At 46.0% G+C, this 22,804-nt stretch overlaps 1 protein-coding gene across 3 annotated transcripts in view; it reads left to right on the forward strand.

Annotated features, from left to right (window-relative positions):
* Positions 1-22,804, forward strand: part of LOC135394478 (fat-like cadherin-related tumor suppressor homolog) — a 637,639-nt gene that overhangs the window by 499,743 nt on the left and 115,092 nt on the right. For all 3 annotated transcript variants that reach the window (XM_064625231.1, XM_064625233.1, XM_064625232.1), the window contains exon 4: positions 22,244-22,558. In XM_064625231.1, the coding sequence (XP_064481301.1) occupies positions 22,244-22,558 (315 nt within the window). The remainder of the gene's footprint in view (positions 1-22,243; positions 22,559-22,804) is intronic.

Here is a 22,804-nt window from a genome sequence, read left to right on the forward strand (position 1 = left end):
TAACCATAAGAGATGTCAGACTTTCTGAGTTCGTAGTCAACCGAAAACATGGTTATCATATCTCTGGACTATGATGCATTGATTAACCAACTTGCGAAGAACAAGGCTCGAAAGAAGGATGAAAGATGAAAGTCACTGAAAAGGTTAGCCAGCTGTAGGGATCGAACCCACATCTTCTGGATTACCTTCCTGGTTTCTCTCTTGTTCGAAAGAAGGGTTTTGCGCAAATGTTCACTGCAGGCCTATGTATGCATAATATAAACCCTATATAAATATCGTATTCCAGCTTCTGCACTGTAAGTGAACCCAGACATATGTTCGGAGGGGACCACGCTTTTTGTTGCTACAGCCCTGGGAGCCGAGTGCCTTTCGAGCTAGAGTCAAGTCTTTTGTCCTAGGCTGCCTCCATGTCTATGAAAATAAAGCTCAAATTGAAATCCATAAACGAGAAGGCGCCATTCGTTCTGGCTACATACAAGCAGGACCAAGCTGTTACATAAACTTCAAACTGACACATTAAGCGGTCTTGGTAATCGCCATTCATTCCACCTTTCTCACCCTATGACCTTGTTCCAAATGCGGGAGAGGAAGACCCGGCCTTTGTGGTCGCCCGCCTTTCGGTGCATATGAGCATTCGGATGTTCTGGACGTTTGGTGCTTATGAGCAGATTCTCCCCTCCTGCTCATTTCCACCAAACGCTCAAAACCACCAACTTTTTTTCGGTGCATATGAGCGTTCGGAGGTTTTGAGCGTTTGGAGGTTATGAGCATTTGGTGCATATGAGGCACAACCCACAACACATAGTCATAATTATCGCAGAAGTTGAATTTAAAGTACGCCGCAAAAAGCGACCGTGCGCAACGGCGGTGAAGAGCAGTACCAGCCTGTGATCTGCCTGGAACCTCGCACTGACGCTATAAGGAGAACGGTCGCTGATTGGTCTAGAGAGATGTTGTCTGCTACTCCTCTGTCGTCTGCTACCCGGCTGTTCGGGGTTCTGAAAAAGCCTTTCTCCTCGCTCGGTAATGATTCGGCCGCTCCTTCTATCCCCCATTCTCCGGGAGAACTGGCAAAACTGGTTTACGGCGGCAAAGGGACAAGGCGCTGACCCCCACTGACCGGCGAACCAGAACGAGTTCTCCTTATAACGTCATCGGTGACATGGCATCATACCTTCTCCTCCTCATAATACCCGGAGTAGCGAGTTAAGGTTGAAGGCGCGGACCCATGTTTATGTGAGTTTTTTTCTGGGGAACAAATAGCACACATCGAAACCTTTAGCGTCATTCGGTAAAATGTCACACACAATTCCTTCAGACATCTTAAGGCTGGTTTAGAGTCCGACGTAGTCTTCGCCCAGCGCCGCCCGCGTTCCGCGCCGACAGCCAGCGTTCGTTATGCCACGCTTCCTCATTCTACGGATCCTAATGTTTCTCGATACACAATTTCTGCTTGAACGCGAATATCTTGGACACAGTTGTGTCCTGCTTGGGTCAAGCTACATATAGTGAACACAAAAAGTTCAGGAAGAGATTACCTGACGCCAAGTAACTGTGTAACACCTTCCTGAACCCTTGTTGAAGCTTTGTGTTTATTACAATTTCTTTCTGCTCATTATGCGTCAAGTACTTGACGGCATCGTGATGATAAATGGCTTAACTGCAGGCTAACGGTAAATAGCTGAATTGCAGTACTCATGTTCAAAAAAAAAAAAAGAGCGAAGAATTGAAAGTAATACTTCACACGTTCCGTACATGCATGTGTACTTGCGTACGTACGTACATATGTATGTATGTATGCAAATTTATTTTCACGCCATAAATGTGGGAGAGACTTGAGGCTTAAAATGATTAGGCCTCAGCTTCCTTACATCCGGCATTATAGAAAACAAGCAAAGTGAGACTACACTAAACACGCAGAAACCACGCGAGAGTACAGACATAAGAATACTAAACCTTCCTGCGCTTATCTTGGAACACAAATAATTATTTCATATCTGAAAATGTCAGGGTATCGAAATTGTTAAATGCGATGCCATTTAAGCAGTTAAGAAGTGTACACTGAAGACGCTGAAAACTAAATTTTGTTCGACTAAATGAGATAGCGAGTAGTTCTAAGAGCATAAATGCTACGCCTATCTTAAAGTGAGAAATGTGGAATAAGAAGAAAGACAATAGAGAGTTTTAGTACATCGTACGCTATCGCCTTTGCTTACGTAAGGGATAGCGTTGATAGTTCTGCGCTCGCCCATAACAGAAAGAGAGCTTCGCGCAGTGCACAGAACCACCAACGCTATCTGTTACGTACGCTATCTCCTTTGCGTACGATATACTAAAACTCTCTAATGACATGTTTTCTTGTCTCTTGTGTGAAAGCGAAGTAAGCAATATTAATAATATGGTGAATTTCAAAACATTATATCTCAAAAAAAAAAAAAAGACGAGTAGGACTGTTGTGAAAACTCTATTTTGCACTAACTGTATTTTTTTATTTAGTAGGGACCCTGCACCCCATCCCATTATTGCCATCATAACATATGGGTTAAACAAAACAATCGTGTAGCATAAATCTAATATTTGTTTGCAATATTGACCAACTGTGTTTAATACGCGGGGGAAAATTTGAAGCAGTTTTGTTACTTAATAGTAAAGGTGCTCGTATAAGAAGATATTTTCTACTTCGAATACATATCGAGGATGATACACAGGACACAATTCGCAAACCGAATCCATTGTGTCGGTGTCACACTTGTAACTTTGTATCCCGGTGATGTGAAATGAGTATACTGTTTCTTCATCATTTTACTTCGTATAGCTTCAGAGCGAGAATGCCAGTGCAGTTCACGCCCACAAGGGACCCAACCATTTCATATATGAGGATCGTAGTGTGGGGCTGAAAGCACGGTTTGGAGACTCCCCTAATAGGCCTTTGTTGAATGACATTCCATAGGGAGCAAAGTTCGCGTCGCAACATACCACGAATGAAAATCGACTCGCCGACTTCGTTTACTTTCCTTTTATGTAGCAACCCCCTTCAAGAGGAAAAAGGCGGAAATGTTTTCTCCTTTTTGCTTTTTCGGATGTTATACGAATTTCTTTGGCAAGCGCTTTGCGCTTTCCAGAGGCTCCGTGAAAGAAATAACGGAGTACGTCTCAGTTATATTCTTCTACATTGCAAGAATAGTCGTTCAGGTTTGTGGCAACTTCCATGGAGCCACGCGTATCTTGTGAAACACGACTGACGGGCACTGGTTAGAAACCAGCACTATCGCCTTCCTATTTGAGCGAAGGCCGCATGTCATTACTGCGACAGGAGAAGCGGCTTCACAAAGCAGTTCGCGAAATACTAAATCGCCGTTACAGCGTAAATTTCACTGACCACGTCGTTCTATAATCAGGAATTCACGAACTGCTGCAGTGCTTTTGACTCGTTTAACAGAAAATTATTTAATTAGTCATCGACAATATTGTCCAGTACATTTGATAATGAAGAGAGGTAAGTGGTTTGGTTATATATATATATATATACCTCGTGCAATTGTCGTGCAGTTTTTCGTAACGAAGAGCATCATTCCTCGTTGCTAATATGCTCGGGATATTATAGCATCTATTATATTCATCTAGCATGAACAACACCAATAAATTATGATTGATGATGACATGGATCATGATCATGAAACTCTTCATGCAAATGACGTACTGGAAGTAATATAATGAATAGAACTGGATATTATGCGCTAGAAATCAAATGTCAGTATTTGCGCACGAGTATAGGGATCTCAAAAAATCAAGCTCCTATAGGAGCTTGATAAACGAATACGTATATATACGTATTCTCCCTTTCAGCCATACCTGTACAATAAAAGTAAAACGAAGCATCCGGGGACTGCGGACGAAGACATGGCAGGGTGTCGTACACGTCCTTCAGATGCTCCGGATCAAAGCATCTGCACGCTTTCTTCGTTTCACAGCTCGATCGAAGTTGTGCTAGTGTACGAACTTACAATTTTACTTATCAAAAACGCGTCTCAATCTTCCTATATATTTATGTTTCCTGATAAGCTGAACCGTGACCTGGCCTTCATCATGGTTCTTTGGTTTTGCTCACACGTAATGTTCACAGTTCTCGCGCTTTTCGTAAGTAAGCAGCGGACCTGTGTTCGGTGTTCCCACTCTTTCGACCTATACATAAGCCACAGGGGCATGATCTTGTCGACCCGCCGTAGCATGCGTTAAATGCACCGCTTCGCCCGTGATTCGCAATCGTCAATCACAACATTTATTAGAGGCCCCGGCCATCCTAAAATCGCTTTTCAAGTGCCGTCGCATGACGTTTGGAGCGCACCAACTTCAAAGATAACGGTAACGCTTGCTATGTGTGGGTTTAAGATTGGGGCGCAGCAGTGGTTTATCCAATCCCAATCATGGAGGGGTGTTCGAAAAAATTGGGGGGGGGGGTCATTATTATAGTTACGTCATGATAGCTTAGCATATCATACCGACATGTGTCTACAGCTGAAATCGCAAAGGCACCCCCTGTAGGGGCTAACACAGGTGAAAAAGTTAGGGGGTGTCACTGAACATTTGGGGGTGTTAGGGGGTGTAGGGGGAGGGGTCTGAATAAATCACTGGGGCCCAGTTTTACGAAAACTTGGTTCATACGTTCAACAGTCTTGTGTCGACCATGGGGGCTTCTGGCACAGAGAATCAATAATACTGTTTTCTGAACACAACTTCCACTTCTAACACTTCCGCTAGTATTCTAGCTTACGAGAAACCTTGTGAATACGGAGCCTAACAATGACCTTCTTGTACAGCTCCGGTCAACCTTAATAATAACACTGGAAAAAAATGTGGGAAAAAAATTACATGTGTTACAGCAACCCTTGGGGCCATGAGAAAATCTTAATTGAGCAAAATTATTCTGTTAGTTTAACGCAAGGATTTTGTTCACTTAACATTCCCCCAGTGCCCCCAAGTGTGGCCCTTATCGCGCTGGGAAATGCGACCGAATTTTTTCCAGTCTTATTATTAAGGTTGACCGGAGCTGTACAAGCCTCCTGATACAGCAGAGAGTGCGTGAGGCTGCTTTCGCGTTAGTGGAGTAGCTGTATCTCACGAAACTTTTAGTCAGGAAAATACGGATAGAGCACACTACATTATCCATCAGTCTGTCGAGCAAGGCGGAGAGGTTAGCCCTCTAAGCGCAGAGAACAGCAGTTTGGTTTGCTGTGCGACTCTCTTCTGCATGTGCGCGTGCATGCGCATTTGCATTCTGCAGCGTCTAAATCTCGTCTTGCTTTAGTCGGAGTTGTGCTTGTGTTCAGTAATCCCGTATTTCACGTCGGTCGCAGAAGACAACGCGTCTAAGCAACTCGTAGCATGCCGTAAAGTTGCAGGCTTCCTGGATCGAGCTCCGAAGCCGCAAACTTGGAATCAACATGTGGACACATTACCAACATGAGACCTGTTTCGCGCTTGTAGACTCTGCTTTTTCGAAACAGACGGCATAACAACTGAATGCTGACCCCGAGCGCGAATTCCCGGATGCATCATTACGGTTTCAGTATCGCTTTGCGCACGCCCCTATCGGGCCCTACATTGGGGCTTTGTGGGATCAATTGAGACCCGCTGTTTCTCTCTCTTCTTTTTTATATTCTTGCATGTGATCCAGCTTTATATGGGTCTTTGTGCACAATGTGAATAGGTGCTGCATCGTCTGCATTTTATTTCTGCTCATAAAAGCAGCAGAGTTACTGCCGTCTTCGTATAGGGCGAAATTTCCGAAACCTACAAATGTACGACCACTAAATTTGTAAGTACGGTGGCGGCACAAAGCCCTGGCGCCCCCGTACCCCTCTCCGTACGCCCATGCCTCCGGTACAGAAATTGTAAATATGAGATTAATGACGCAAGGCGTTTTCTTTTTTCTTTTCTGGATACTCCTATAGCCGGGAAATATCATTGTGCAAAATAGTTGCGCCATATTTCTCCTTTTTCGATCAATCAATCAATGGGCGTCGCTCCGACGAACACGCTATGCACGAAATGCACGCGGTAAGGCAATTCAGCTCACCTGCAAGCAATGCTAATTACATTTGAGATGATTTTATCACATGTAACGGTTATTGCTAATACGTGTAAATCTACTCCAATTACCTAATACTATTGCTAAGGATTCACGTGCCTGCTTATGCACACCAAGAGCAAGGACATTTGAACTTTTCTGTGTTCGAAATCGGCATCGGGGATGTTGTGTCCTCCATCCCAGAGGCCCTTTCGCCGATCGCTGTCGCAGCCCAGTCCACTTCATTCGGAGAGGACTTACTACTAACTTCGTCGTCGATCCATCTACACATCAGCTTTTAACCATAGTGTCATCTCATAAGTGAAGCCAACAACGGCAAGCCAGGCGCCGAGTAGCCCTTGTATGATCTACAGTAATAGGGGTGGTCGGTTCAACACAGCACCGAAAAATCGAAACCCCGGCCCACGTGAGCTTACGAAAGGGACATGTAGGCTGCATGGGTACTTTGTACAAGAAGCGTAGCTGCAACTGCAGTTTGAATTTCATTTTTGTCTGTTTCTTTTATTTTAATTTTGCCATTGCTTTTCGTCTGACCAATGAACGGACTACATTTCTGCCCGGTAATGCCACAGAATACGTCAGCTTACTTTGTGTAATCATCGATATCCTGACTCGACGCCCAAAATTGTCCAAACTACCGTGATTCGGTTTCGCGACTGCAATTTCATGCTTCTCGAAGCGCGAACGCGGTTGGCTTGCCATGAAATTAGCAGTGGATACCTGTCGATTTCTCGCAGCGGCGATGCCATTCTTCAATGTCACCGGAGATGTTTTAGCGACATCGCAGCGAAGCTGCCTTTTGGAAACTTCCTCTCGGTTGGTCACTCTCAAAAAAGGCATCGGTGCATAAGCGTTGCTTTCTGCATTAAACAATTGGTCGCGACTGATCTGTCGGTTGTGTAGGTTAGATTATAGGATGTTATGTCACACTAGATCAGTATATCGCAAAACTGTGGATAATTGCGTGTGTGCAACAACTGTTTCCCTCAAAACGCCCGTTACACAGCCCGCATTTTCGCTCTTTTTTTTTTTTGCTTCCGTGTTAGCGCCGCGAAGCAACTGTGGCTATGAGCGGCGTACAGATGTGGACAGATGGAGAGAGGACAGCGGGTAGGAGTGGGGGACAGGGGGGTTAGTATGCGTCCTGGGCCGACTTCAGGGGGAACTGTACCGACATTCGTCAGGAAAGTCTTCGGAAAACCCAGGGACAACCTCAGACAGCACAGCCGGCGGTAGGATTCGAACCAACCACCTTGAGCACGACCTTGGCTACCACCAACGAGCGGACGCCTTAGCCCACTCGGCCATGACGCTAGTTTTTCGCTCTTAGCGCGTGCGAACTATATCTTTAAAAATAACAGCGATAAGAGACAGACCGCTCCTACTGTTATAATAATACTAGTACTCTCAGTGCATGTTTCAGAGTAATTAGGCCCTAGTCTTCCCGAACTACTCACGGCATCCACGCATTCCTAACCGTTTCCACGCACATGGAAACGCAAGTGCTGCAGCGCAGGAACATCTTGCTATCGTCCCGTAATCAGTCCAATTACGCACGCCCCGCGAAAATGACGACAACACGCAAACATATAAGCACGGCTAAGGAGCCACTTGTTCCTATGGGACCCCGTCCTCGTTTTGATATAGCAGAAACGGCGGCGTCGCCACGACTGTTGCCTTGGCAACGGGCTACCCTGGCACCCCATTGTCCGAGCGCAAACTTTTAGCTAAACACAGTCTCCGGGCATTGAGATGTAATAGGAGATCCAGAAAGAAAAAAAAAGAAGAGAAAGAAACGCAAAAGGACTGTTCGTCTTTCTTGTGATTACGAATATTCCCCTATTGAGTGTCTCCCCTTCCCTTCTACTTTCTGCTCGCATTTTCTGGCAGAAGTCGATTTTTCATGGTTGCGGATATAAGGGTATCTTTCCTCCAATGAAGAATTCAAAAATATCTGTAGTGCAGACAATCGCATTTTGTATTCAGGAAGAGATGTGTCATAAAGAGGGCGCTTCGAAATGCGATTCCCTTAAAGAGGATGAAAAGGAGGAGCACTTACTTTTTTTTTTATTCATAAAATTATTTCCCGCTCTTTTCGTTATCGTTCTTAGCTCGTTTTCAGCGAAGCTTTCACTGTGGATGCAAGACGAATAATAGATCGCACATTGTGCCGTTTATATATCAGTTTATTCGCCCCGCATCTTTTGCCTAGCTTGAGTTCTTTTTTACGATTCCGTAGGAACGTGTTTTTCACCGTGGCTCTGCTCAGGACGACGAGTGTGATTCTGTTTGGGGATGGACGAGCTTATGCCAGCGTGCAAGCGATATAATTTTGACTTCGCGATCTCATTACCCGAATTTGCAATCTTTGGGACGGAAAAAGCATATAGGAAGATAACTCGGCGGAGAAGAAATGACAATTTGGATGCGCGCGTCTTACTTTCCCTTTGCTTCTTCCGCTTATTACTTTGAATCCGCGCTTCTCCTTTTCTGATGGTGGCGATGGTGTGCTCTCTCCGAGCGATCTGCCTGCCGGCGTCCCGGGCAGACTCCACATGGGAGTGTGCCGACATTTGTCTTAAGGCGTCTGAAGAAAACCAAGGGAAAACACCCAGACAGCACAGCCGGCGACCGGATTCGAACCCGGGTCACCTCCCAAACGCGGCGCATAGAAGGCCACCATCGTAGCCACTAAGCTACGGGAGCTGGTTCTTTTCCGATGCTTTTATAATTGATGGGAACGAGAAGTACTTTGCTGGAAGTATACGGCGCACCCAGTTCGACGGACGTGCTCCTCTCTCGAGAATTCCTTTTCAATATTTTAGCGTACACTCTACTGTCCAACCACACCACGTCCTGCTGTTGAAATATCGACACACACTCGTTTTGCTAGCGGAAAAGATGCAGAAAGCATGATACCTATCACGAAAGACCCGGAATAGGAGAAGGCTCGGAAAACAGCCCTGGAAAGCTCACTGTTCGAAAGGCTGGCTCGAGAACATGCGGAGTTGCGTTTCGCTAAGGGCAACGACCGCCTACCTGGGAGGTTAGACCTGAAAATTGAGAAACATAATACCGATGCAAGGAGGAATCACAAGAATCCGTCACAACCCAAAACAACGACGCGCATGATGGGGGCTCGAGGCGACGAAAAGGAAAGGAAGAGGAAGAGGCACCCATTCCGTGGGTGATTTTGATTTTGAGCCTCAGGGAGCAGGATGCGGGGGTGGGGAGTCATACTGCTTCATTTGTCGCGTTAATTGCAAATATTAAGCTCCTGTCGTTTGTAGATGCATGCGCAGCTCGGACGCAGACCGTTCGCCGGCGGTGCGGCGCAGTAAAAGGGGAAAAATTTTTTATTGACTGCGAGCACGGTGTACTCATCGTCATACTCGTATTTTCTTTTATACATTCATCCATCCATCATTGTCATCCGTTTTACCTGCGAAAGGTGCTCGCTGTTGTTTTCAAAACTATACAGCTTGAAGAAAGTGAGGATCGTATTGCCGTCGTCTACATGGGATGACGCCGAAATAAAACATGTAAAAATAAAACGTTCAAAAATAAATATCTTAAAGGTCAAACTTGCAAAATAAACTCTTCAATATAAATAATGAGAAAATCCACGCTGTCGAAATAAACTCCGAAAAATAAACTTTGAAGAATAAACGCTTCGAAATAAATCTTTGAAAATCCACCGTCCCTGATTGGTGGACATCCATCAGCTCCACGTCCGTCGCGGAAAATAGTGCAGTCCTCGCGCTTGGGGCTAGCCAGGGCTGGAACTGTGAACGAGGATATCGCTGCACCAGAAGTAGGTTTTCTGTCTGTATGTGACCCGAGGCCAGTGTTACCAACTTATTGGGGGGATGTCTTCTGATTTGGCGGCTCATGATTTTTTTGTTGTTGTTTATCAAGGCTGGCTTTATATAGCTTTATATAGCTATAGCAGTACAAAAGTGAGCAAGAAACATCATAATAGCATGTTCCGCCGAAAAGAACATCGTGTCGCATTCAAGAAACTTTCATACGGAACATTATCTTCCTAAGCCTAACCATGATTTATTTTAACAGCGTTTATTTTGAGGGCGTGTATTTTTAAGTGGTTTATTTCAGAAAATGGATTTTGAAGGGTGGAATTTTAAGCGTGGATTTTTTAATGTTTTATTTTAAAAGATTTATTTCGGCGTACAGCCTTTTTTTTTCAAGACTTGCGCCAAAATAAATCACGTAAAAATAAAACGTTCAAAAATAAATCTCTAAATCTCTTAAATATCAAATTTGCAAAATAATCTCTTCAATATAAATCATGAGAAAATCCACGCTGTCGAAATAAACTCCGAAAAATAAACTTTGAAGAATAAACGCGCCGTCGTCCCTGATTGGTTGACAGCCGACGGCCCTACGTCCGACGCGGAAAATAGTACCCTCCTCGCGCTTGAGGTTAGCCAGGGCTATAACTGTGAACGAGGTATTTCGGTACACCGGAAGTAGATTTTCTGTCTGTATGTGATCCGTGACCAGTTTTGCCAACTTAGTGGGGGGGGGGGGGGGGGCTGAGATCATTCGGAATAACGGATGCCCGGGAGTGTATTATTCGGTGAAGTTCTGTTTTAGCAGTGCAAGTAACGGGCGACATCGGTGTAATATAGTCTAATCTAGAGCCGCCTATCAGGAGAGTTTGGCCATTCTTTGGTATGTTTTCTGATTTTGCGTTTCTCTTTTTCGTGTGCGTGCGCGCTTTCTTGGCCTTTCTTTTACCAGTGATAATGACCGTCGCCGCGCAATCCGTCCACAGCGCTCAGCTGGCTCAAGGATCAACAGCATACCTGGGTAAATTACTTCGAAAATGTAACTAAATTACATTACTCCAGTTAGAATTTAATTAAATTACATACTCATTACTGCAATCGAAACGTAATAAAATTACATTACAATTACTACGAAAAAGTAATGACATTACAATGTCATTACTTTACCATTATTGGCATACGTGTTCCCGAGTTTGTGGAAAGCACAAGGGACACGCAAGTTGACGAAACTTGCCTTCCCCGAAATTCGGGGAAAAAAATGTATGCTTACAATGTATCAACAGTTAGCTTGTACTCTTCTATTTGTCTCTTCTACATGTCATGCTAGTGTGCCACGAATGACGTATCACTCCACAATGTAGAGACGAAGGAGACACAATGTATCACGACAACAGGAAGATTGTCAGGTGGATGGGGCCCGCAAACCCAGGGCTACGAACCGTTGACCTAACAACGTTTGTTTGTGGGTGTCCTGCCTAAGGCAACTGGCTCGTCGAAGGGAATTGACGGTACACGTGCCACCGAGTGCCACGAGTGCGTCACCGTTCATAGTGCCGTTGGAATTATTTTCACTCACCAGTCCCCCAACTCTCTTTCTGCCAAGTGCCAACGCAGAACACACACTCGATTCTTTTGTAAAAAGTAACGAGTAATGTCATTAAAATTGCAGCCCAAATGTAATTAAATTACATTACAAATTGCCTAATATCAAAAGTAATGCATTACATTACAAATTACCAGAAAAAGTAATTCATTGCTGTAATTTCATTACTGTAATTTCATTACAGTAATGCTATTACTACCCAAGTATGATCAAGTGTGTGTGTCCTGTATTCATACGCGCATCGTCGTCATCAATTTTAAGCTGGATATTTCGAAATCCTAAGTTGTTATTTAATTGATAACAATACAAACATGAGTAAGAAACATCATACTAGCATGTTTCGCCGAAAAGAACATCGTGTCGCCCATACGGCTATCACTACTATGATACGGAGCGTTACCTTCCTAAGCCTAACCATGATTTATTTTAACGGTTCGGGGACATTTGATCGAACGTCGTTCGGTCGAAAGCCGTTTGATCGAACGCGGGACGTTTGGTCGAATGCCATTTGACCGAAACGGCAGCGGTAGTTTGATCGAAACTGCGGAGGTCGTTTGAACGATTTTTTTTTATTATTTAAGTACGTTATTTACGCGAAGGTCGGTGAATATGATTTATTTCCTGTTTTAATTCCCAATAAGTCTATCCTACCTTATGTGCAGAGCTATTTTTTATGTACAGTTGTCTCGTAACGTAAAGCCCTGAACTATTTTGTTTTTCTTTTTATCGTACCTGGAATAACAGTTTTCGTATCTTGAATTTTCGGCCTCCTGATTGTTCGTTGTTTTGATCTTTCGGCCTTTTGAGTTTCAGCCTTATGATTGCCACCCTCAGAAGCGACCAGTTATACCCCTCGAAATATTCCCCACTTCTTTTCCTCATGGTCGTACGTACGTCATGCATAACTGCCAACGACTCATAGATCAACATTCAACAATCATTTAATATCATGAACACCTGACAGCACACTGACAACAATTCGTAATAATACGCTTAATTCTTTAGATGGTGAGCGACAGCTCTCAAGAAATCAGTGATAGCCATGGTACGCCGATTACGATGCAGGGCCTGCAGTCTGTCGTTTCTAATTTTTGAAGACCGTTTCTGTGGAGGCGGTTGTTGGCTTCGTAGCATTGCTTCCATTCTGTCTTTCGTGCTCTTTTGTTCGGCTGCGATGGTACCCAGGAATTTCCACAGCCGTGGGTGCGGAGAACCGATGATTTTCCTAAATCGACTGTGCAACCCCTCGATGCTGTTATTTCCTCTTGGTTGTTCTGCTTCCATGAGGGCATCCACAGACCACAACTCAGGACGGAAGCGTGCGGGTGTACGCACAGCCATGCCATTACTTAGGGTACGTGCCCTTCCCGTGATAGTTTCTCTCAAAGCATTTGAGAAGGTCGGACGCCTCTTCCGGAAAAAGGAACTTGATGTGTTCAAATCCCTTGAAGAAGAGACAGAGAAAAATTAGGGAATGGGAACGCCGTGCAAGACCGGAGACTGAATAAGTTCTCGAAAGGAAGCGTTCAATATACCCTGCGTATGCGATGAGGAGGCAAGAAGGAGAGAGCGCTCAGTTGCCGCACAGCGCTTGCGAAGTTCGTGTCTGCTACGTATAGAGGTTGCAGTCCTTCTTTTTGCACCCTCCTGAAGATGTTCTGGGATAGATGGAAGAGGCATCCATGAAGAATGGAGGAGGTAAAAACGCGTCGAAGAGCTGCTATTGCCGCTGTCTTGAAGTCCGTTATGATGAAAGCTGGCTCAAGATGGTGTCCGTGTTGACGACACACACGAACGAGCTCCTGGAACAGGGGCGTATGGTGAATTACTCACATCACTGATTGGTCATGACAAATTGAAATTTTTATATGATTTCTCGACAGCACTATAATTTTCGTGATGAATTCAACTGAACAACCGATCATCCAAGCTCCTATAAGCGTATCATCGCGGCTGTCCTTCACAAGAAATAATGATAATAAAACTGATAATAAATCAAAGTTGCATTTTGACTTACATTAAAGAGATGTCCATACGCGTCTCCTGTCTTTGACGACATCAGGAAGAACGCCGATGGAAAGGTGGCGTTATGACCACCAATTTGTTTCAGACCATGCACGGTGTAGAGTTGATGGAAGACCCGTGGGACGGTCTTAAATGTCCCATCGCAGAGGATTGTGGGTGACTGAAATGAAAGTACAGTATAGGTTAACATGTGCGCCTCGTACACAACGGTTTATATTTCGTGATGGACTTCGTGAGATATCACAAAATGGCGGCAGCGCAAAACATGTAAACAGGCAGGATGTCGTCTTTTGCATGATTTATACGTGTTTCGGTCTTCTCAGCTCGGACAAATGCTTCAAGCCTTCTGATGCTGCAAAGAGCAAGATGCGAGTTCCGTCTCCTGACATGCCATCGTATTGTAGGAACTGGCGATTTCCGTCGATTCGAGAGTACGCGTCGTCCACCACGACGTCTTCAAGCGAAGTCGGCTCAGGGGGAAACAACGACACTCTTTTGCGGCCTATCAATTTTCTCATCGCATCGCTAGTAGGCATGGCCTGTCTAGGTTCGACGTCCATCGCATGTGTTACTTGCTGCAAAAGAAAGCCAATAATTTCACACCACTGCCTATGCCTGCGTCCCCAGTGTAATTTATAGTGATACTCCTCGCCACCATCAGTCATAAAAACTCTAAAGCAACGCACGTACCTGTATGATCTGTACTGGTGCAGACATTGACTGTAGCGCGTTTTCCTTAAGTGCCGTCCTAGCCACTATGACAGCCAGTCGTGTGCCGTCCGCCGGGTGGTCGTGGTCTTTGGAAGAAATAAGGATGTGCGTCTCCGCAGACGGGTCGCACGTGGTGATTGCCCTTCCCATGCAGCTTACGGTATCGCTCGCACTTCCAGTAGAACTTCGAGTTGCTCGTTCTATCGATGACACAGGCACAACCATCCAAGCAAAGCTTGGGCTTACCACTATTTGTCGCCTTGACTTCCATGTCCCAAGTGCGTACAAACAGATGGCAGCACTCCGTTTTCCCTTATATCCCCTTCCCTTTGCCCTTTCTGGGAAACGGGCAAAGACTCTGTCTCTGTCTCTATGTTAACCCATGTCCTCATGCTAACCCACTTTTTCGCATTCAAAAGGCGCCCTAGCCCGTTTGTCAACTTGGTAGGCTTTTCCCCTGTGACACATAGTGACTAAATATGCCATACTTGTCATTGACCCCTAATCCTCCAACCCTTTATTTATTTGACATACTGGCTGATGTCAAATAATAAACCGTTTTTATAAATAAATAAAGCAAATAAATAAATGGCATTTTTTGATGATTTATTCGCGTCGAACGTGGACAAATTTTAACAATGTATTTATTCATATTTGTATTTAACTGACCATTGTGTAGAAGACTATAGTTTATTTATTCTGCGCCTATGTGTTACTGAATCTAAACTTCGCTTTTGTAACATATATGCAACCGTAGAAGTCCTTCGAAGCGAATACAAGATAAACCGTGCAGCAGATCATTTGCGCGCAAATTATCGATATGGCTATTCCATTTCAGACCGTTCCCTTTAAATATGTCGTCAGCAATGAGAAATGTGCCCAGAAGAAGCACAGGCTATTAGCTGCACCCAACCTGAGGCCACTTTCTTCATTATGTGTCCTCCACGCAGCTTTGAACTCCCTTCGAACAAACGGCTTTCGAACAAATGTCTTTCGAGCAAACGGCGTCGATCAACCGGCTTTCGACCAAACGGCTTTCGATCAAACGCCTTCAACCAAACGGCCTTCGACCAAATGGGCGGACACCATTTTAACAGCGTTTATTTTGAGGACCTGTATTTTTAAACGGTTTATTTCAGAAAATGGATTTCGAAGGGTGGAATTTTAAGCATGGATTTTTTAATGTTTTATTTTAAAAGATTTATTTCGGCGTACAGCCCCAACATCAGGTTCCTCATTTTCTCCGCTTTCTTGCCTTTCAGGGAAGTGGAGTTCATCAATTACTTGAGTGATTCCCTTTTTTGGTGCAAAACCGAGCAATGAGAACCGAAAAAAATGAGAAGGACATTTACGGTGGCTATCGGTGCAAAATCCGTTTCCACCAAACATGAGAGCATGTTATGGGCGTACGTTTATCGGTGCTTTTCGGTAACTACCGAAAACCGGAAGCCCTATTAATCGAATGATGCCCTCCGGTCACATTTTTTATTTCTCTCGAAAAAAATATATGTTATCCCACCCACAAAGAGATGCAAAAGGTGCGTGACCGCAGGTCTCTCCGATATTTTCTTCTCCGTCCACGGTGCTTCGAAGGGGATCCGGAAAGAATGTCCCCGGAAGAAACGTCCGCGGAAAATTGGTCCCCGGAAAAAATGTCCCCGGGGGGAGAGGAGGTTGGCAGAGCCTGGCGGAAAAGAGGCCCCCGGGAGAAATGTCCCCGGAAAGTAGGTCCCCAGAGGGAATGCCCCCAGAAAGTAGGTCTCCGGGAAGAGTTCTCCAAGCAGGAAGGCTATCGGGGGTCCCGGCCCTGCGAGCGAGAAGAGAGCGTCCACTGGTTAGTTGGAGTGTCAATGACTGGAGGGTATTTGACCAAGGATTACCCACTGCCAAGCAAGCACAGAAGGCGACCGTAGCGCAGTTGTTCAGTACTGTTCAAGGAGTAGACGGCAGACGTGCATGCAAGGTGCTCCAAGCCTGAAGCTACAGGTAAGCCACTTTCTGTGATATCAAATTATTTCAGTGCTTTTACTCTACCTTAGGGTGATTACTGTTCTGTGCAAAATTACGCATCGACATAGCTCTGCGGCTTCTTTACGTTCATGAGTATGCGTGGTTCCGTGTTACGGTATCACCACGCATACTGCAGAAATTATAGGTGCCCTTCAGCAATGCCGATAGGAAGTGAATAGGGCAAATTGTTGACGGCCATACGGATGCTAACCTATTGCACATTTTTCTTTATTTTTCAGAATGGAGTACGTTCTGTCCAATAAAGGGAGAGAGAAGCTCGTGCAAGACGGCCACGGTTACACGAGGCGGAAGACCTTGAAATCCGGGGTCCGGTGGCGTTGTGTGAAGAATGCAAAGCGCAATGATGGAAAGTCTTGGCACATACGTCGTTAGCGTGGCGCACAGTCATCCCCCGGACGCCGCCGCAGTAGCTGTGCTGCGCGCCAAGAACAAAATGAAAGAGATTGCAGTGATTTCAAGTGAGAAGCCGGCAAGCATCATCCGACAAGTGTTACAAGATCTAACCCAAAGACGAAAGGGCACGGATGACAAGTGGTGACAGTCTGGAGAGGAGCCTTCGGCAAAAACGTGCATTGAAGTACCCCGGGGATCCAGAAAGTCTCTCTGAGCTCACAATTGATGAAGAGTGGACTCTGACCAGCGGCCCTCAGCCGGAGTTGTTTCTCTTCTATACGACAACGGACCAGAAGCGGACATAAGATTGCTGGTGTTCGGAACTGAACAGGGCTTGCGAGCCCTGTCCGAGAGTAACATATGGTTCATGGACGGCAACTTCGATGTGGCACCAAAAAAATTTACACAGGTGTATTTTATCCTCTGTGAAGTAGCAGTGGCCGTTGTCTACGCCCTCGTGGAGAGGAAAACGCAACAGTGCTACGAGGAACTGTTTCGTGCGATCAGCGCCAGGTGTGACTTACTTTCTCTTTCTCACGATGCCGAGATTGTCGTAACTGATTTTGCGAAGGCATCGATGAATGCAGTGAAAGACACATTCGGAAGTGACGTGAAAACGCAGGGCTGCTTTTTCCACTTGACTCAATCCACTTGGAGGAAGATTCAGGAACTCGGTTTGGTCGGACGATACAGAGAGGACGAGGAATTTCGTCTTTTTGCGGGCATGCTGGATGGTCTTGCGTTCCTCCCTCTTGAAGATGTGCACAATGGCCTTCACTTTTTGAAGTCCATCGAACCAGCAGGTGCCACCGACTTAACCACCTACTTCGACACAACTTATGTGACAAGATCTTTTAGAAATGTGACCCGGAGGAACGGAAACGTCACTCTCAGGCGGATTCCACCTATGTTCCCGCCAGAGACCTGGAACGTCCACGATGCTACCGTCACGAATGGCCATCGAACAAATAATTATTCTGAGGCATGGAACCGACGATTCGGAAGCGTGCTTGGTCACAGCCATCCCTCGGTGCACAAGCTTATCGATGCCTTGCGCCAGGAATCAGCGGCGGTGTCTACGGTATTTGAGCAAGAAGCAGTCGGGATTCGCCCTCAGAAACGCGTGAAGCTTGCCACTGTGGACCTCCAAGAAAGGCTACGAAATCTCTGCGGTCAGTACGTTCGGCAGGAGAAGAACATTGAAGAATTTCTCCGAGGAGTCGGGAGGACGATCCGGTTTTAGTGCTCCCCGGTGTATCTTCAGTTATACAAGTTGTATATAAATGTTGCTTGTGTTTTGTGTTACTTCCTTTGCCATCAACTTTTTTAGTTTTTCCATGGCGTGCCGGCAGCAACGCACAAAAATCCGAACTATGCGAGCAGGCCAGAAATGACATCACCTTGACATCACCGTTCTTGTTCCAGGGTATTTTTTTCTTGTGTCGTTAAGTGTAGTCCGGGCAGTATAGTCGACTTCTGGTGTGGCTCGGCTGGCCATGGGGAGCGCAGAGGTACACGCTACGCCGACGACAAAACGAAATCTATCCGTAACATCGAGGAAAGCAAGGCCTTTGTCTTAAAATGTGGACAGCGGCGGGAAACACCGTACACGCCTAAAGACCGTCTTTTCCCACGCAGCGCCCCGACTTTCTCCCCGCATTGGAAGGCTGACTCCTTCAAATAATATTTCTAAAAGGAGTTCACCTTGAAGAAATAAGGAACCGGACATGTCCTATCATTCTCAGGAAGACCAGACCAGGAGGAGGAGGAGGAGTGTCGTTGGGAGGAACCCGAGAGGTCTGCCTGCCTGATTAGGCGGCATGTTTCTCGGGAAGGGAAAGGTGGTAGAGAGGAAAGGGTGCAGTGGAAGACCGAGCGGAATCCGCTCGGGGGGAGGATAGCTGCGTCCATGGCCGACTTCAGGGGAACTGTGCCGGCATACGCCTATTACACATCTGAGGGAAACCCAGGAAAAACCCCAGACGGCACAGCCGGCCCGCGGATTCGAACCGCGGACCTCCCAGTTTCCAAGCGCACGCGTTACCGCTGCGCCACCGGAGCTGGTAGACGACCAGTCCTTGGGCGATCTGTCGGCATCGTGGCACATCACCTGAGTGTTTCAAATTCCGTCTTTGTTCACAAGTAGAAGAAACCAGCAAATAACAAAACAAAATTACAAGAGAATAGACGTCTCGCGCTTCGGTTCGGCAAAGCCGGAGTATTTACAAATGCCATGTTCCCACGTGCGATTTCCTTCAAGCACGTAACCTTGAAGGGATTAACCGGATGGGAAAGTCTAAATATTACTATAGTCGGCCTTCGGCATGACGGCACTCTCACCGAAAGCAAAAACAAAAAAGACAGGGGGTGGTGTAGAAGTCCACTCTTTGTGCGTGTGTTTGACCCCTGCGAGCGCTGCCCAATAGGGGTGCGGAAAAAAAAAATTGCGCGCCCTGTGGCACCAAAATAAGCAAACATTTTATTGCATATCCTGAAAGAGCTATGTCTCAGCTATGTTAGTACAAAATATCGGAAAATTTGAAGATGTCCTTTTTGGGTAAAAACTGCCGCGAAAATGAGAATTTTCTCCTACCATTCCGTGTTCACGGCATTGTGACGGGATAATGGCTGAAGATAAAGTAATGTATTTACGTCAAACGAAAGAGCAAAGAATGATCTTTCTGCTCACGCGAAGAACATCACAGTCGGAGATCCAGGGCCTCGGCCATGACCTTCCAAACGTGCGGTAAAAAGGCTCTCTGTTGCGTTTTCGGGATTTCTTTTTTGTATACTTTTCTCTTGACCATATAAATTTAATAGCCCACGGTGGAACGTGCACCATCCACTCTGTCAGCAAAAAAAAAAAAAAATCGTTCAAATGGGACATATCGTTCAAGAGATACAAGGTCACAAAGTTGGAAAAAATTTAAGCCGCGAAATCGCGCCGGTTGCTTCGAAGCGCCGTGGACGGAGAAGAAAATATCGCACAGACCTGCGGTCAGGCACCTTTTGCATCTCTTTGTGGGTGGGATAACATACATTTATTACGAGAGACATAAAAAATGTGACCGGCGGGCATCATTGGATTATAAATGAAACTACCTTCTTCACACTTCGCCGCTTCATCCACACTTTCGCAAAGGCTTCTTGCAAAGACTGCCATATATATATATATTCAGTGGATCCCCATTTGGGTGCACAGAAGGGACCACGACTGCCCGTCCCCAGCTGCGGCGAGGAAACATTCGAAATTTCAGAAGACGAAAGAAGAAGCTAAATATCGCGCCGGTTCCTCTGTTTGTGTGCCCTGTTTGGGCCTCTTCTGGGCACCATATACCCATTTGTCCGCATCTTGTTTTGGTTGTGGTACGTCCTCACACCGAGCTTGCCGTTAGCCATACTCTCGAGACTGTACAATCCTCCACACGTTCTATATTGGGGCCCCTGAGGCAGTCGCCACTTTTCCCTTCATACTTCTACAGTAAACGGAGACGGCGGCGGCGTGGCACTTTGCGACCACAAAGTGCGTCTGTGGCACAGCGTTCGCATGTAGGGTGCTTCCCGCACGGTAATGTGAGAGTTTGTCGTAATGGCATTTCCTCGTTCTTCGCACTTGCCGCCACTGTGGGCGGGAATGTCTCGTTGGCTACGCTTTATATTACAATTAAGCTGGGCCGTCGACCACTCTTCTGCCCAACGAACGGCCACTGCAGTCGCCCAGAGGCCTATTTAGGTTGAATGGGATCGGTGGCGTCCTTAAGTCCCGCAATTCCGAACACAGCTATACTGCCCTATTTTACTGCATTCATGAGGAAGTTCAAGAAGAAGACAAAAATACACCAGGGAAAGTATCGCATAAAAAGGATGCAAGGGAATGGACGCCGTCTGTTGCCATGGTGCCGTGAAGTTGCTTCTTTTCCTCCTCGGAGCTGTTTTATCGAATAATGCGGGTGTCTGTGGGACTCTACAAGTTGTTCTTGTTCATGGTGGACCACACGAGCTTGACTTTCTAGGAATCAAAACAGTAATAACCATGGTGTCGAAGCGAACCGAAAACAAGAGGACAAAAAACCGCTACTTTGGGCAGGTGAACGAAAAAATTAATTTGGCTCTGAGCAAAATCGAAAATTAGTCAAAAAGTTTCCCGGTTGAAATCGAAAGATGAATCCGCCTGAAAATCGCGAATCGAAGGGCCGCACACAACTTTTTTTTTCTTTTTTTTTATGTGGAGGGGGGACTTTCCAAATTCGGCACAACCTTTTCTCCGGAACCGAAGTAATAAACCTCTACTCGAGAAACGTCATCATACGTTGGTAGACAGACAGAAACCGAAACAGCTCGGAAGGGGAGAGCTGGGTTCCACGAGTTGGCAATTGTTTGCTGCCTCCTATTGAAAGAAGAGTAGGACCGAAAGTCGCGTCCCTTTCAGAGACCATCGTAATCCCCTCAAAACCTTGGCTTTCGGGCACGACCTTGTTCGCCACTAGCTTTGAACGTAGTTCAACTCTACCAAACTCTTGGCGCTGTCGAACACTATGACGTCATTTGTTTACAAACAGGTAGAGGTCTATTCCGCAGAAAATCTTATAGTAGCATATAGCTAAGAAAGAAAAATCCCCATTCACAGATCCGTGTGGTGTTTACGGTATGTCCAGACTTTATAAGAGTCGCGAATACCACGAAAGAAAAATGCAGGGGCTCAGATCCTCCCCCACCCCTCCTACACCCTAGTCCGCTTCAATTGCGCCCACGCGCACAGGGCGATCCGAAACTAGTTCACAAAGGATATCACAGATGGCGCCTGTACTGACGTCACCATTGTCCTCGAACCAGCACGAAAACCGGGACGGGAAAGCGTTTCGGTTCGAGACCCTGGACTAATAACAATACATATTTGGGAACATATTTACTCGTAAGTCAGCCTATGTTTGTGTGGTGACATGCTGCAAGTGCCGCACGGTAGGACTGCGGATGATTTCGACCAAGGTCGAATCGGGGAATAATAAAAATCGCACGCCTCTCAGGGTTTCCCTGTCTACCGTTTTCCTTCACTTTTTTTTTTCTTGTCGTGCGGGCTTCTCTTGAACCCACCTGACGTCGTTCAGCATGCACGCGAAATAGAAGACCTTACCGTTTCTATATCTTTGGCGCCACTGTCGTCTGCGTGAGCTGGAGCACCGTGTGCAGATGTGTCATTCATAAGTGACGTCCTAGGTTTCGTGGCAATGAATAGCGTATCACTCCCTCTTATTTATTTTGGTCCCAAGTTCAACGGCACCCGTAAAGGAACAAAACAAGAGAGAGAGAAGAAAAGCGGTTCTCGGAATTGCAATAACATCTGTCCAGAAATCACAACATATTGAGCGGCGCCCTGTGACTCGTCATAACCTATAGTATGCTACGGAATAAGGCCCGAGGAATACGTGGTGGGCTGGAGAAATTATGTCTAAGAACAGTTGCTTAAAAGTTACTCGCAGCTAAGAAATCTAAACGGCTCTTGCAACTCTGTGATTACGATTTCCGTTCCCTATGTTCGTGTATGTTCACTGCGAAATCAGAATATATCTCCTTTCTCTTCAGGGGACCTCCGCACATCTGCAGTCCTGGATTGCGAAGCCAAATCGCACTACTGGATTACTGTCGTCGCGCAGGACCGGGCTGCAGTTCCTCTCATGTCCCGACTGGAGATGTACATCGAAGTGAACGACGTCAACGACAACGTTCCCCTGACAAGAGAGTCGGCTTACAATCCATCGGTAGCGGAGAACAGCTTAGAGGGAACTGTGGTCGTGCAGCTGGACGCCTTCGACCTCGACAACAGTCCTGGACAGAAACTTAGCTTCGCCATCTCGGCCGGTGATCCGCATAGGCACTTCCAGATCGACCCGGAAAGTGGTGAGTAATATTGTCATAGTGTTACGCTATCTTCCCGATTATGGGCTATGAGTGCAATTAATTGCACGCCATTTTCAATCCACTGTGATGAAGTGGAAGTGGAATGCACTTGATGATGTAACCTTCCGGTACTCGGGATACCCTCCCCGGCGCGTTTGCGAACGTTCCTGCGAATGAAACCGGGTTTCCGTACCGGGACCACTTGTTTCTTTCTTTCTTTTTTTAACGATGAAAAATAAGCACTGC

Source organism: Ornithodoros turicata, chromosome 5, assembly GCF_037126465.1.
Source record: "Ornithodoros turicata isolate Travis chromosome 5, ASM3712646v1, whole genome shotgun sequence".
Lineage (NCBI taxonomy): Eukaryota > Metazoa > Arthropoda > Arachnida > Ixodida > Argasidae > Ornithodoros > Ornithodoros turicata.